Source organism: Sceloporus undulatus, chromosome 4 (assembly GCF_019175285.1).
Source record: "Sceloporus undulatus isolate JIND9_A2432 ecotype Alabama chromosome 4, SceUnd_v1.1, whole genome shotgun sequence".
NCBI lineage: Eukaryota > Metazoa > Chordata > Lepidosauria > Squamata > Phrynosomatidae > Sceloporus > Sceloporus undulatus.
The window spans coordinates 4,680,785-4,693,929 of record NC_056525.1 but is presented as its reverse complement, the minus strand read 5'-3'; the positions used below and the strand labels follow the sequence as shown (position 1 = coordinate 4,693,929).

At 46.6% G+C, this 13,145-nt stretch overlaps 1 protein-coding gene across 4 annotated transcripts in view; it reads right to left on the bottom strand.

Moving 5' to 3' along the window:
* SDCBP2 (syndecan binding protein 2) overlaps positions 1-13,145 on the bottom strand; it is a 37,674-nt gene that overhangs the window by 9,830 nt on the left and 14,699 nt on the right. For 3 of the 4 annotated variants that reach the window (XM_042466285.1, XM_042466287.1, XM_042466283.1), the window contains 5 exons: positions 11,976-12,054; positions 10,114-10,213; positions 7,235-7,344; positions 5,636-5,797; positions 3,425-3,600 (listed from right to left, as the gene is read on the bottom strand). In XM_042466285.1, the coding sequence (XP_042322219.1) occupies positions 3,425-3,600; positions 5,636-5,797; positions 7,235-7,344; positions 10,114-10,213; positions 11,976-12,029 (602 nt within the window). In that variant the 5' untranslated portion in view covers positions 12,030-12,054. Of the gene's footprint in view, positions 1-3,424; positions 3,601-5,635; positions 5,798-7,234; positions 7,345-10,113; positions 10,214-11,975; positions 12,055-12,807; positions 13,045-13,145 lie in introns of those variants that run through there. The other variant, XM_042466286.1, reaches the window with a different exon arrangement.

Below are 13,145 nucleotides of genomic sequence, written 5' to 3'. Positions count from 1 at the left end.
AGGACTGCTTTGGCTGCTGTGTGGCGTCTCCAAGGGGGGAGGGGCCAGTGAGAGGGGCTCCTCTTTAAAGGCCGGCCTCCCGGCTCCCTGAAGGACACTGCACTACCCCCACACCACCGGGTGGAGCTGTGCGTTGTGGTATTTTTTTTTCCTGGGGGGGATTTAGAGCTTGGTGAGGGGATGGGCGATGGTGCTGTATTAGGTGGAGCTCCTATAGAAGTAGTGTGGGGTAGGGGGAGATATAGCGGTAGGAGTGTGGAGAATCATCGGAAAGGAAGGCGAGATCGATGCGTAATATCTATCTCTCCTTCCATCCACTCTCCTAGCCAAAGAGGCCTGTGGGTCAGTCCAATTGTACCACAAACCCTGTCTCTGCTCCTGTGCAATGCTAGGTCGGTAAGAAGTAAGACCCACATCATCTTCGACCTAATAGAGGATAAGAGTTGTGACCTGGCTTGCATTACTGAGACCTGGCTTGGGCCTGAGAGTGAAGCGGTGTGGGCACAGGCCCTCCCAGCTGGGTACTCAGTTCAGGACCAGTGCAGGCTAAGTGGGCGGGGGGGGGGTGTTGCCTTGATTCATAAGAACACCCTTTCCTTGACCAGGAACCATCTCCGTCAGACTGTGTACATCGAGTGTATTTACCTGACCCTGAAGGCTAGGGACAGTTTAGGGATTTTGTTGGTCTACAGGCCACCCCGTGCGCTAACAGATTCCCTGGCCGAGCTGTTACAGCTGGTCTCGGAGTTGATGTTGGAGTCCCCCAGGCTTCTTGTCCTGGGGGACCTCAACATCCCTTTCGAGGCCAGTCATGGTCCAACTGGTGCAGCTCGGGAGTTCATGGCTACCATGACAGCCATGGGCCTGTCCCAACTGGTCTCAGGGCCCACACATTCAGCTGGTAATACACTCGATGTCCTTTTCTGTTCGGATATGGATTCTCCGTGGGCGGAAGTTACTAACATCTCCACCTTGTCATGGACGGATCACTTCCTGGTCGAGGCGAACATCAAGGCATCTACCCAGATCCCCCCTGGGGGTGGCGGACCTATTAGAATGGTCCACCCTCGAAGGCTGATGGAACCCAAAAGGTTCCAAGAAGCCCTAGAAGGGTATATGGTTGGAACTGACGGCGATTCTGTTGATGCCCTGACTAACACCTGGGATACAGATCTCTCCAGGGCTATACACAGTATCGCTCCCAAGTGTCCTTTCCGGCCTGCTTCCAACAAAAAGCCCTGTTATACGGAAGATCTCAGGGCAAGGAAGCGGGCTGCGCAACGACTAGAGCGCGACTGGCGAAGATATCATCTCTTAGCCGACAAGGCACTCCTAAAGTCTCATTTGAAGGCCTACGGAGTGGCAATAGATGCAGCGAAGAACTCGTTCTTTGCTGCACGTATTGCGTCCGCGGAGTCGCGTCCGGCAGAGCTGTTCAGGGTTGTGAGGGAGCTCACTCAACTCCCTCCCGCCCTGAACCCTATTTTGGAACCATCTAAGGCCTGCTGTGATGAGTTTAACAACTTCTTCGCGGATAAAATCTCTCAAATAAGAGCTGATCTCGACGCCAGTATTAGTTCAGATCCTAGAGCAGAGGCATCCAGAGCTTCCGTGGACTTGGTTATACTGGATCAATTTGAGTCTGTTAGTACTGAGGATGTGGACAAGATCCTTCGGAGCGTTAGGAAGACGACTTGTTCTCTTGATCCCTGCCCTTCATGGTTAACAGCTCAAGGGGGAGCGGTTGTTACAGAGATGTTACACCGCATCATTAATTCATCTCTTAGGGAAGGGCAGTTTCCATCTGCTTTGAAGACGGCCATAGTAAAACCTTTGTTGAAAAAGCCCTCCCTAGACCCCCTAATTCGGAACAATTATCGGCCTGTCTCGCTGTTACCATTTCTGGGGAAGGTGATCGAGAGGGCAGTTGCCTTCCAGCTCCAAGGGATCTTGGAGGAGACTGATTTTCTTGACCCATTTCAAACTGGCTTCCAGGCGGGCTATGGAGTTGATACTGCCATGGTCGCCTTAGTGGATGACCTCCGTCTGGGCATGGACAGGGGTAGCGTGTCCCTGTTAGTGCTCTTGGACATCTCAGCGGCCTTCGATACCATCGACCATGGTATCCTTCTGGATTGCCTGAGGGAGTTGGGTATCGGGGGCACTGCTTTGCAGTGGTTCCGTTCCTACCTCTTGGGTAGATTCCAGATGGTGGAGCTGGGGGACTGTCGCTCTGACAAGAGGGCCCTTACATCTGGGGTCCCTCAAGGAGCGATTTTGTCCCCCATGCTATTCAACATTTACATGAAGCCGCTGGGAGAGATCATCCAGAGATACGGGGCGCGGTGTTATCAGTACGCTGATTACACCCAAATAGTCTTCTCTGTGTCTCCGACTGATGCAGTGACTAAGGAGGGCATCTCTCCTCTAAATGCCTGCTTGGAGTCAGTAATGGGCTGGATGAGGGAAAACAGACTCAGTTTGAATCCGGAGAAAACGGAAGTACTGGTGATAGGTTCTCCTGGTCCGGGGAAGGAAATTGTTCCACCTGTCCTGAATGGGGTCACGCTCCCTGTGAAGGACTCTGTTCGCAGCCTGGGGGTGCTCCTGGACTCGTCGCTCCACCTCACATCTCAGGTGGATGCGACGGTCAGGAGCACCTGTTTTCAGCTTCGGCTGATACGCCAGCTGCGTCCCTACCTGGGCCGGGCTGACCTTGAAACTGTGGTACATGCTCTGGTAACCTCTCATTTGGACTTCTGTAACGCGCTCTACATGGGGCAACCCTTGTACCAAACTCAGAAGCTACAACTGGTGCAGAACATGGCTGCTAGACTGACCGGTCACTGGATGCTCCAGGGCCAGTCATATAACACCTGTATTGAAAGACCTCCATTGGCTGCCCATTTGCTTCCGAGCGCAATACAAGGTGTTGGTTATTACCTATAAAGCCCTAAATGGCTTGGGCCCAGGGTACTTGGAGGACCGCCTCTCCCCATACAATCCGCCCTGCACTCTCAGGTCAGGTGGGAAACATCTCTTGTCTATTCCAAGTGCACATTATAGTGCAACACAGAGGGCATTTTCAGTCTCAGCCCCCAGATTATGGAATACCCTGCCCGACGAGCTCCGCACAGCCTCATCCCTTGATGAATTTAAGAGGATGCTAAAAACTTTCCTTTTCCGTCAAGCTTTCCCCCCATGAGTTGATGTTTTATTATCTGTTTTTAGATTGTTATTTGATGTTTTAACACTGTTTTTGCTGTTTTTATACTGTTTTTTAATGTGTACACCGCTATGATCTTGAAAAAGGAATAGCGGTATATAAGAATAAAGTATTATTATTATTATTATTATTATTATTATTATTATTATTATTGTTTAGGTGAGCAGTGCAGAATAGTTCCCATTCCTGTGTCCTCACCTGTCACGAACCACCATGACAATCTTCTCTGGGGAGGCCTTCTTCAGTGCGCGCTTGGCCTTGTCTGTGTTCCATCCGGCGCAATCCTTCCCATCAATCTGTAGGATCTGATCCCCAAAACGCAGCCCCACCAGGGATGCTGGAGAGTTGGCCTTGACCAGCTGCACAAACAAGCCCTACAAGAAAAGGACACCAGCTTGTCAAAAAACAATCTCTCAGTGGCATCACATTAAAGCATTGAGACACGCTGCAAAGAAATTTTCTTGACATATTGAGACACCCCATTGAATGAATGATCTCAGAGGTAGGCTGCATCTACAGTGCAGCATTAATGCAGTTTAGTGCAGGAGAGAACTACTATAATAATGCAGAGAAAGAAGATGACAACAAAAAGGGAGAACTCTCCCAGAAGAGCCAAGAAATCAAAGGGAAATTTAAAACAAGAGTGAAAGGGGAACCCATTATATGATCAAGTAGAAATGAAAAGACTATGGAAACAATACATAGAAGAAGTAAATAAAAGAGGGGAAAAGGTTGATAGATTCATTCAAGGAAGAACCATATGAAGATAAACTACGATTTTAGAAAGTGAAGCGGAAACTACACTGAGAGCATGCAGGAGAAATAAGAGGGTGCCCCAGAAGGTAGGACTGTCAGGTCTAATAGTTTTAAGTTATAGGAGAGTAGGTTGTGACTGAATATGAGAAAGAACATCTTGATGGTAAGAGCAGTTTGACAATGGAACCAATTCCTTAGAGAGCTAATGGTGTCTCCTTCTCGATATTTTCAGAAAGAGGTTGGACAGCTACTTTCTCTGGAGATATTTTAGCTAGAGATCCTGCACTTAGTAGGGAGGGGGGCTGGACTCAATGGCCCATGAGGCCCCTTCTAACTTTGTATGATTCCTCTATCATCTCTTGTTCAATGATCAGCAGAGTTCACTGCTTTAGGTACATGTATTTTACAGAATTCAACTTCAGAAAAACATGTTTTGTAAGCCTCTTTGAGTCCCCATTTTGGGAGAAGGCAGGGTATAAATGAGATGAACATATAACCTTTTTAGAGACATGGTTAGCTCAAGTTCATATCTTATGTACTCCTCCCGTTTTTCTTTCTTTTTCCTCTCCTCCAGTCTCTTCCGAAAGGCAAAGCAAGACCCACTGAAATCTACTAGGCTAGAGGTACAACAACACTGACTTCCTAGCGTGCAAATCCACAAGAATGGAGTGAGAATTTCTCCCAGGCTGCAGAATCATCTGACTTTTACTGGATCCTCAAAACACAATGCATCTGTTTCCACCAGCGTGTCATGCTAACTTTTGGGAACAAACAAAAAATCTGAAACCTTTCAGCTTTGATGGAACATTTCTTTTGAGACAGACATTTTTGAGTCATGAAATCAGCCTCACCACAGACTCAGAGAACAGAAGGAATGTCCTCCTCTTCACCCAATGCAGATGGATCGAATCCAGGCAAGCATTTTTGCTGTGTGTTTAGTTGGATTTTAAAGAAGATCAAACAAATTCCCAGATGGGAGTAGAATTCAGAGACATATCCTTGTTAGTCTGCAATTTCAGTATGCAAAGGGAGTTTGTAGCACTTTTGAGACTAACTGTGCAAAAGAAGTTGTAGCATAAGCTTTTCCATTTGAGGAAGTAGACCCAGGCTGCATCTGCACTGAAGAAATAATCCACTTATGAATGACACCACTTTAACTGCCATGGCTCAGTGCTATGGAATTCTGGGAACTGTATTTGTTGTGGCACTGAATTCTCTGACAGAGTAGTCTAAATGTCTCACACAACTACATTTTTCCATAGCACTGAGCCATGCAGATGCAGCCTTAGCCAAAGAAAGCTGATGCTACAACTTCTTTCACACAGTTAAGTCTCAAAGGTGCTACAAATTTCCAGGTGGTAAGTCTACTGATGGCTCTTAGCCTTACCAGCACCATGAAAAGTTAGTGGTCAAAGACAGCATTCCTCTAAATACCTGTTAAAGAGTTGAAACATTAATGTAAAACAGCCTTTCCCTACCTAATTACTTCCAAAGGTGTGCTGTCTTGGTGTTCCTGTGTGCCAAGAAACTACAGAGCCCAGGATTATGACAGATGGAGCCACAGCCTTTAAAGCATCAATGTGCTATAATAGTTTAGTCTGAAAGAGACCTTACTGTGTGTTTCTGCCAAACAAGCCAAACCTCAAAGCTCACCTTGTCAATGTTCCTCAGCTTCAGTCCTGTCTTCCCGCGCTCATCTTTGCAGAGATGGATTTCCCGCAGCCCCGGTTTGATCTCTGCCCGGCGCATCCCCAAGTTACTTCCTGTCACTGGAGCAACCATCATGCCTTGTCCAGAGGATGCTGGAACCACAGCCTACAAAAGAACATTGCACAATGAAAAAGTGAAAGAGCCAAATTAATTTTGTTCCCAGCTCAAGACAGATACTTATGAGATCCTCCAGAACAAAAGTTGTTTCATTCTTTCCTTTATTCTTCAACTATTTCAATTTCCCTGTTGTCTAGATTGAATTTGTGTATTCTTTCTTTGGTCATTACTTTTGTTTTCTTCATGTTCAGCATCAGACCTGTCTTTGCACTTTCCTCTTTGACCTTCCTTATTAACTGATCCAATTCCTGGATGTCTTCTGCTAATGTTATGGTGTCATCCAGATATCTTAAGTTGTTAACATTGCTTCCTCCTATCATTAATCCTCCTTTTTTCTGATTCTAATTCTGTTTTTCTTATGATGTTTTCAGCATATAAATTAATCAAGTAGGGTGATAGGATGCAGCCTTGCCGGACCCCTTTGCCTACCGAGAACCACTCTGTTTGCCCATATTTTGTTCTGACGGTGGCCCCTTTTCCTTGATACAGATTCCTCATCAGGACTATCAGATGCAGTGGCACCCCCATGTCTCTGAGTGCGTTCCATAGCTTTTCATGATCTATATGATCAAATGCTTTGCTGTAGCCTATGAAACACATGCTGATTCTTTTTTGGCATTCTTTGGTGTGCTCCATTAGCCAGCACATGTTTGCAATGTGGTCTCTAGTGTCCCTTCCTTTTCTGAACCCTGGCTGGATCTCTGGGATTTCTCTCTCCATGTATGGTTGGAGTCTATGCTGCAGAATTTTGAACATGTTTTTGCTTGCATGTGAGATTAGTGCTATTGTCTTATAGCTGCTGCAGTCTTTTGTATCTCCTTTCTTGTGGGTTGGTATGTATATCAAGCATTTCCAGTCTGTTGGCCATTTCTTTGTTTTCCATATTTGTTGGCATATTTCAGTTAACACTAAAGTTGCATCTATCTGTGGGCATTGTAGTAATTTAACTGGGATATCATCGGTTCCCAGTGATTTATTTTTTCCTATTTTCTTTACTACAGTGGTACCTCGGGATACGAAATACCCAGGTTACGAAATTTCCGGGATACGAAAAAATCCCATTGGAAATAATTGTTCCGGGTTACGAATGTTGTTTCGGGTTACGAAAAAAAATTTTGGTGCTTTTCGGCGCTTTTTCGCACGAAACGCGGCTTTTCCCCATTAGCGCCTATGGCAATTCGGCTTACGAAGGCTTTTCGGGTTACGAAAGCGGCCGCGGAACGAATTACTTTCGTAACCCGAGGGAGCAGTGTATATTAATCTCTAGGATGGAAGTTATTTTTGATGGAAATAAAAGTCTCGGGTACAGCTGTATTACAAGGCTGAACTTGAGGTGGGATTTCCCTGTATGCAATACACCTGAGCAAACACACCCTTGTGAGCCCATGAAAAGAGGCATTCCAGGTTGCACTCAGAAACACTTACATTGCTGCCCACTGGGACAAGTCCCAAATTCTTCTGGACCTCCTCACTGGAAAGTGAGAGGCCCATGTAGTCATTCAGCTCAGCAAGATTTGGATACAAAACAGGTGGGTCTGAAAAGAAAAGGAAGAAGCTAGTGTTAATTCAGAGAAGAGGTTATATACTGGATTCTGGAAGGTCAGTTTTGGCTTTTACCAGAAAGGAAGGGTGTAGCCATCATTTTAACCATCTTGATGTTATTCTACAGAATCCTGGGATTTGTAGTTTGGTGATGCACCACAGCTCTCCAGGCTAAATGGCTCACCAAACTACAAATCCCAGGATGCTGTAGGGTAGAGCCATGGCAGTTAAAGTGGTGTCAAACTGCTTTAATTCTGAAGTGTGGATACATCCAAAGTCTGGAAATCATGCAGCCTTCAGGCTGAATGTGACCCTCAAGGGAGTCCTGTGTGGTCTCCCTTAGAAGAGGGAGAAGATAATTAGAAGATAGATATTTAATTTAATGTCCCCCAGACCATGAAAAAATTGAATTCTTTTTCCAGACAAAAATGGTACAGTTTTGGCTGTAAAGACTGGTTCATGGGGACCAATCCAAAACAGCCAAGGAACAGTCCCAGAAAAAGGTAAAATGTGACTTGCCATCACTTCCAGTCAACCAGAACTTTATGACTGTCTGCAATAGTGTTCACCACTTTCTGTGGGTTCAAGGGACAGCATCCATGAGGGAATGAGTTATTCCAAATTCACCATGGCTGAAACCTGAGAATAAGCCAAGTTCAACTCAAGTAGCAATTTTGCAATGGAGGCAGTTCACGTGGCAAGGAGTCATCTGTTCAACACACAGCCAAATTAGATGATAATTATTTAATGATGGGGTGGCAACTACAGCTCCTGTAATATATTGGTTTCATGGTCTACGAGATGTTACCACAGAGATCTTTGTAGCATCAATGATTCAGATTGCATCCAACTGGTAGTGAGGAATTGTCAAATAATGTAGCCTGTTGCATAGTGGCATCACTAAGGTTGATTCCATCCCAGTGCAGTAATTCATGTTGTAATCTGCAGGCTTGGGGCCACCAGATCAATGGTATCTCAGGAGTAGGTCGGGCCACCAAGGAAAAGAAACACACTGGTCTACTTGCCACTGATGGTTGGTGAACAGGGGCATCCAAAGGGACTGTCTGTGTCCTGGGTTGTTCCAGTCTACCTGTCTTGTTTGCAAGTCCCAAAGGAGGCCATGCACCATTTGGCAATGGGAGTTCCTCCAGGAGTTCGTCATGGCATGTAACAATGTCCCGGCCACCTTCCTTGTTGCCTCTGGGCGGTTGGACTGAGACATTCCCAGGAACTTCAGTCTCCGGATGGATCATTTTTTAATACCCCGTTTCCTCTCTTCAATAACCTTTTCTAGGTCTGATGGAGCTGATGGCAAGGCAGGAAAGGAGGTGGGAGCTGTTGTCCAAAAAACTCTCTTTACCACCAAGTGAGCAGAGCAGCCAAACCTGGAAGGCAGTCCAGTCTTACCAGTGGCTGCTGGTGGAGGTGGGCTGCTCCTGCTGCCCCACAACCTTTTCCGGGTCTGGCAGAGCTGCTGGTGAACAGAGAAAGAAGAGGCTTGTTTTCCCACTCAGCCAGCAGATTTGTCAGACCCAGAAGGCAGCCCCTTCCCACCAGCACACAGGTGATATCCCTCTCTGAGGTGTCACCCAGTGCAGTCTGCACTCCTTGCACCTCCCTAATGATGCCCTCGATGTTGCAAGCAATGTCACTTTTTGTGACTGTGCTCCTGGGACCCTGTCTATAGCAGTTTCATTCAGATGTTTTGCCCATCTGCTTGCAATCCCTTCCACAGTACCTGTCTATCTCCACTGGAACCACAGCTATTGTGTTTCCCCAGAAGCACAGACTCTTTTTCACCACCCCACTCACAAACCACCTCATAGGAGATTATCACACGGGGGATGGGACATCCCTGTTCTGTCCTTCCCATGTGATCACGGGAAGGACCTTCATATGAAGTCGAGCTTATCCAGACATTGTCCCATCTGGAAAGTGCAAGTGACAGCGATCGCACAAAAGCTTTTAAAATGACATCATGCTAATCCTGTCATTGTCCCATCATTGAAGTGGGATTGCCCCAGCATTTTGCATTAATGGGAGTTCACATTAATGCTATGTCACTTCTATGACAGGATAATGAAAGGATCAGTGCGTACGATATGAAAGGCTTTTGTGCCATTCCCCCCCCCCCCCATAGATGGGATAAGGACGGGAGATCAAGCCCAACCTTGCCCAGTCTGAATGTGATAATCTCCATAATCATTTGACAGGCCCACAAAATGGCTGCTTCTGAGTTATGGCCTGTTCCACCCATCCTAGTCAATATGTGTCCAATGATCATAGAGTTGGAAGAGACTCCAAGGGGCATACAGTCCAGCCTCCTTCTACCATGCAGGAAGACACCATCAAAGCACTCCCTGTGACAGATGAACACCCAGCCTCTACTTAAAAACCTCCACAGAAGGAGACTGTGCCACACTCAGCGAGAGTGTGTTCCACTGTCAAACTGCTCTTGCCATCAGGAAGTTTTTCTTGATGTTGAGGTGGAATCTCTTTTCCTGTCATTTGAATCCACTGCTTCAGGTCCTATATTCCCTGGAGAAGCAGTAAACAAGCTTGCTCCATCCTCAGTATGACAACCCTTCATGATGTTTGGGTTATTTTTGAATGACAACTCCCATAATTCACAACTGTCTATGCTAGCTGGGGAGGGAGATTTGTCATCCAAAAAATAGTTACTGTCTGACCACTAGAATAACCCAAATGCTGCAACTTTACAATTTGGCACAGGACTACTTTTCTTCTCTGAACAGCCTTACCAGCTGCCTTGGGTGGTTCCTTTTTCTCAGGGGCTGATGGCATGACCACAGCAGGGACCGGAGCTGGAGGAGTCACCTTCGGGGCTGCAACACTTTGGGCCTGCAGTTACCAAAAGAAATAAAAAGACTAGAAAATTAGGGGCAATTCTTCCCAGGGATGGAATGGGAACAGCTCTGGGTTCTCTTCCTGGGGCTTCATTTGATGGTTTGTGGATTCTACATCACTTGAAATGATGGATCAACCCTGGGTTCTAGTCTGAACTTTAAAAGAAAAGGATCATAGCTAAGTGGGAGGACCACCTACTTGGCATGGAGACATTCCCAAGTTCAATTCCCAGCATTCCCAATCATTTATTAACTGCTTTGTTGCAATATGTCAAGTTGTTTAATATCCTTTTTAGTCTGTTTAAAACTGTTAAAATGTTTTCAAACTGGTTCTAAACTGGTTAAACTAACTTTATTCTATGCTGCCAACATCCTATGATATACGGTGGATGTAACTACTCAGATAAATTGAAAAACTGAAAAGAACTATCCAACAGGCTGTACCAGTTTGGGAGATTAGTGTTCAGAGACTTAGGGTCTGTGCACACCGGTGGGAAAGACCGAGTTGGGGGCAGAGTTGGGGCATAGGGTCCATATGACGCATGCCTTGGCTCTGACCCCAGGTTGGCGTGACGCTGCGTGCCGTACCACATAGTGCGCGGCATCACGGTGCTACTCTGGTGCTGAATTCACACAACGCAGCATCGAAGGAGTGTTGTAAAGGCATGGCACTATGGCTATTGTGCCCTTTGCAGAGCACAAAAGGAGCCGCTTTTTGCGGCTCATTTTTGCACCCTGAAAAGGCCAGATCAGGGCCACAGCCTGCGGTTGCCATGACCCCGATCTGGCTATAAAAGGGGTGGCTGGAGGCTGCCCCTTAGGGGTGGTCTGCACAGCCCCTGAGATGTTTTTTTAATTACTTATTATTTCATTTATATCCCATCTTTCTCTCAATATGAGTCCCAAGGTGCCTTGAGACATAAAGTTCTGACTAAGCCAAATGCACTGCCCCATTGACAGCCATCGGTGAGCAGCAGCACCCATGTCTCCAGGGCTCAACCTTTTAAGCAGGCCACTTTCCACATACACAAAGAGCCTTGCCTCTTCTTTTTTTTAAAGAATTTTTTCAATTTTTTTTAATCAATTTTCTTTTTTAAAATGTGGAATTAAATAAAGAACTAATGTCCTTTTATTCCAGCTCTTTGCAGCTCCTTACAATGTCCTGCTAGCAACCTCTGTGTCTAGCTGCTGCCAGTCGTATGGTACAGCTGGGGGACACACAACCCTATGAACCATTACACCCCTAAGTGCCTTCACCTGCTGTTCCCTGGCTCTGCAATCTAACACTGCTTCTTCTTATGAACTCTAGAGATGAGAAACCCCCCTCCAGTGTTTGGGAATATTACCCTTTTTTGGCTACATCTCTGAGATTTCCCCAACCAGCATGGCCTGCTGCTGCCACTCCACCACCAAACCATTACAGACAAGATGGTGAGGATTCTCAGAGAAACCATTAAAATCTCTTATGCCTTTAACCCAGTACTTTATGATGCACAGTTGAGTCCTCCAAGAAAGGGGTACAGCCAGGAGACTCCAGAGAGATACGTGGAGGGCTGGTGCCATCCCCCAGAATCTGCCACCTGAGATAGTTTCTATGTTCTATCTATGAGGATAGCTGGTCCTGCAGTCCAGGCAGTGTCTGCCTCCCTTCCTTTTTTCTTCTCATCCTTAGGTCCCACACATCAGCCATGGTGGCTTGCAGAGGTCCACATGCCATACACGTAAGGGACAAAGGGTAAAGAGAAGAGGACTCTCACCTTGAGGACCTGGTCCACCTTCATGTCCTCGAGTGATGGATACAGGGTAGCCATTGTTGCTGCTTCCACCAAGATCTACCTGTTCAAACAAAGAGGATATAATCAGATGACAAGGAATGAGATTCCACCTAAACATTGCAAAGAACTTCTGGATGGTAAGACCTCTTTCAAGAGTGGAACAGACTGTTTCTGAAGGTTCAAGAAGGATGCTGGCATCCTGGAATGTTTTCAAAGGAGGCCAGCTAAGATGGTAAAACATCCGGAAACCAAACTCTGTGAGAAATGGCTTAGAGAGCTGGGCATTTTTTAACTTGTAAAAGAAAAAATGGAGCGGTGACATGAGAGAAAATTCTTTAAAGAACTGAAGAGATGGCGCATAGAAGATGGAGCCAGTTTATTTCCTGCTGCTCCAGAGACTAGGGATGCATCTGCACTGCAGAAACAATGCAGTTTGACACTGCTTTAACTACCATGGCTCAATGCTGTGGAATTCTGGAATTTGTAGTTTTGTGTGTCAGAGAACTCTGTTGCCACAGGAAACTATAAATCCCTGGAATGCATAGCATTGAGCTAATTGAGTTAATTTAGTGCAATTGGTTTAATTTTGCACTTTGTGCAGGTGAAGAAAGTCAAGGACAAAAAGGGGAAATGGGAGGAGGAGAGAGAGAAACCAGGACATTTTAAAGGCAGTTGAGAAAGCGGATTCAGTGGGGTCATCTGAGCCAAACTGGGAGAGTTGGTGAACATGAGCCTTCAGTCAATCAGTCATATGGGTTATACAGTCCATCATATATATCTTTACTAGCGTGTGAAAAGACATTCCAAAGCTAACCTTGTTTTTAGATGTTGTACCCTTGTTTCCCTCAGAGGTCATCCTAGGCTGGATCTAGGGTTGCCATAACCTGGTGGCCCCCGTGCCAATCACGGTTTCGGGAGGCCCCTCCCGGTCCCGGTCCGGTTTGGGCCCCCACCCGTGCCTTGTTCCCGGTTTGGGGACCCGCTCCGGCCATTCCCGCTGCCGCTAACGCGGCTACTGCGGCGCTAACCCACCTCCTCCTCTGCCTCCGCCTTCCTCCTCTTCCTGGGTGGCAGAAGCGCCGCTGCCACCGCGCCCCCACTGTAAGGGCTTGCGCGCCGCCCAGGCCTCAGCAGGGGCCAGTGGCAGCACAC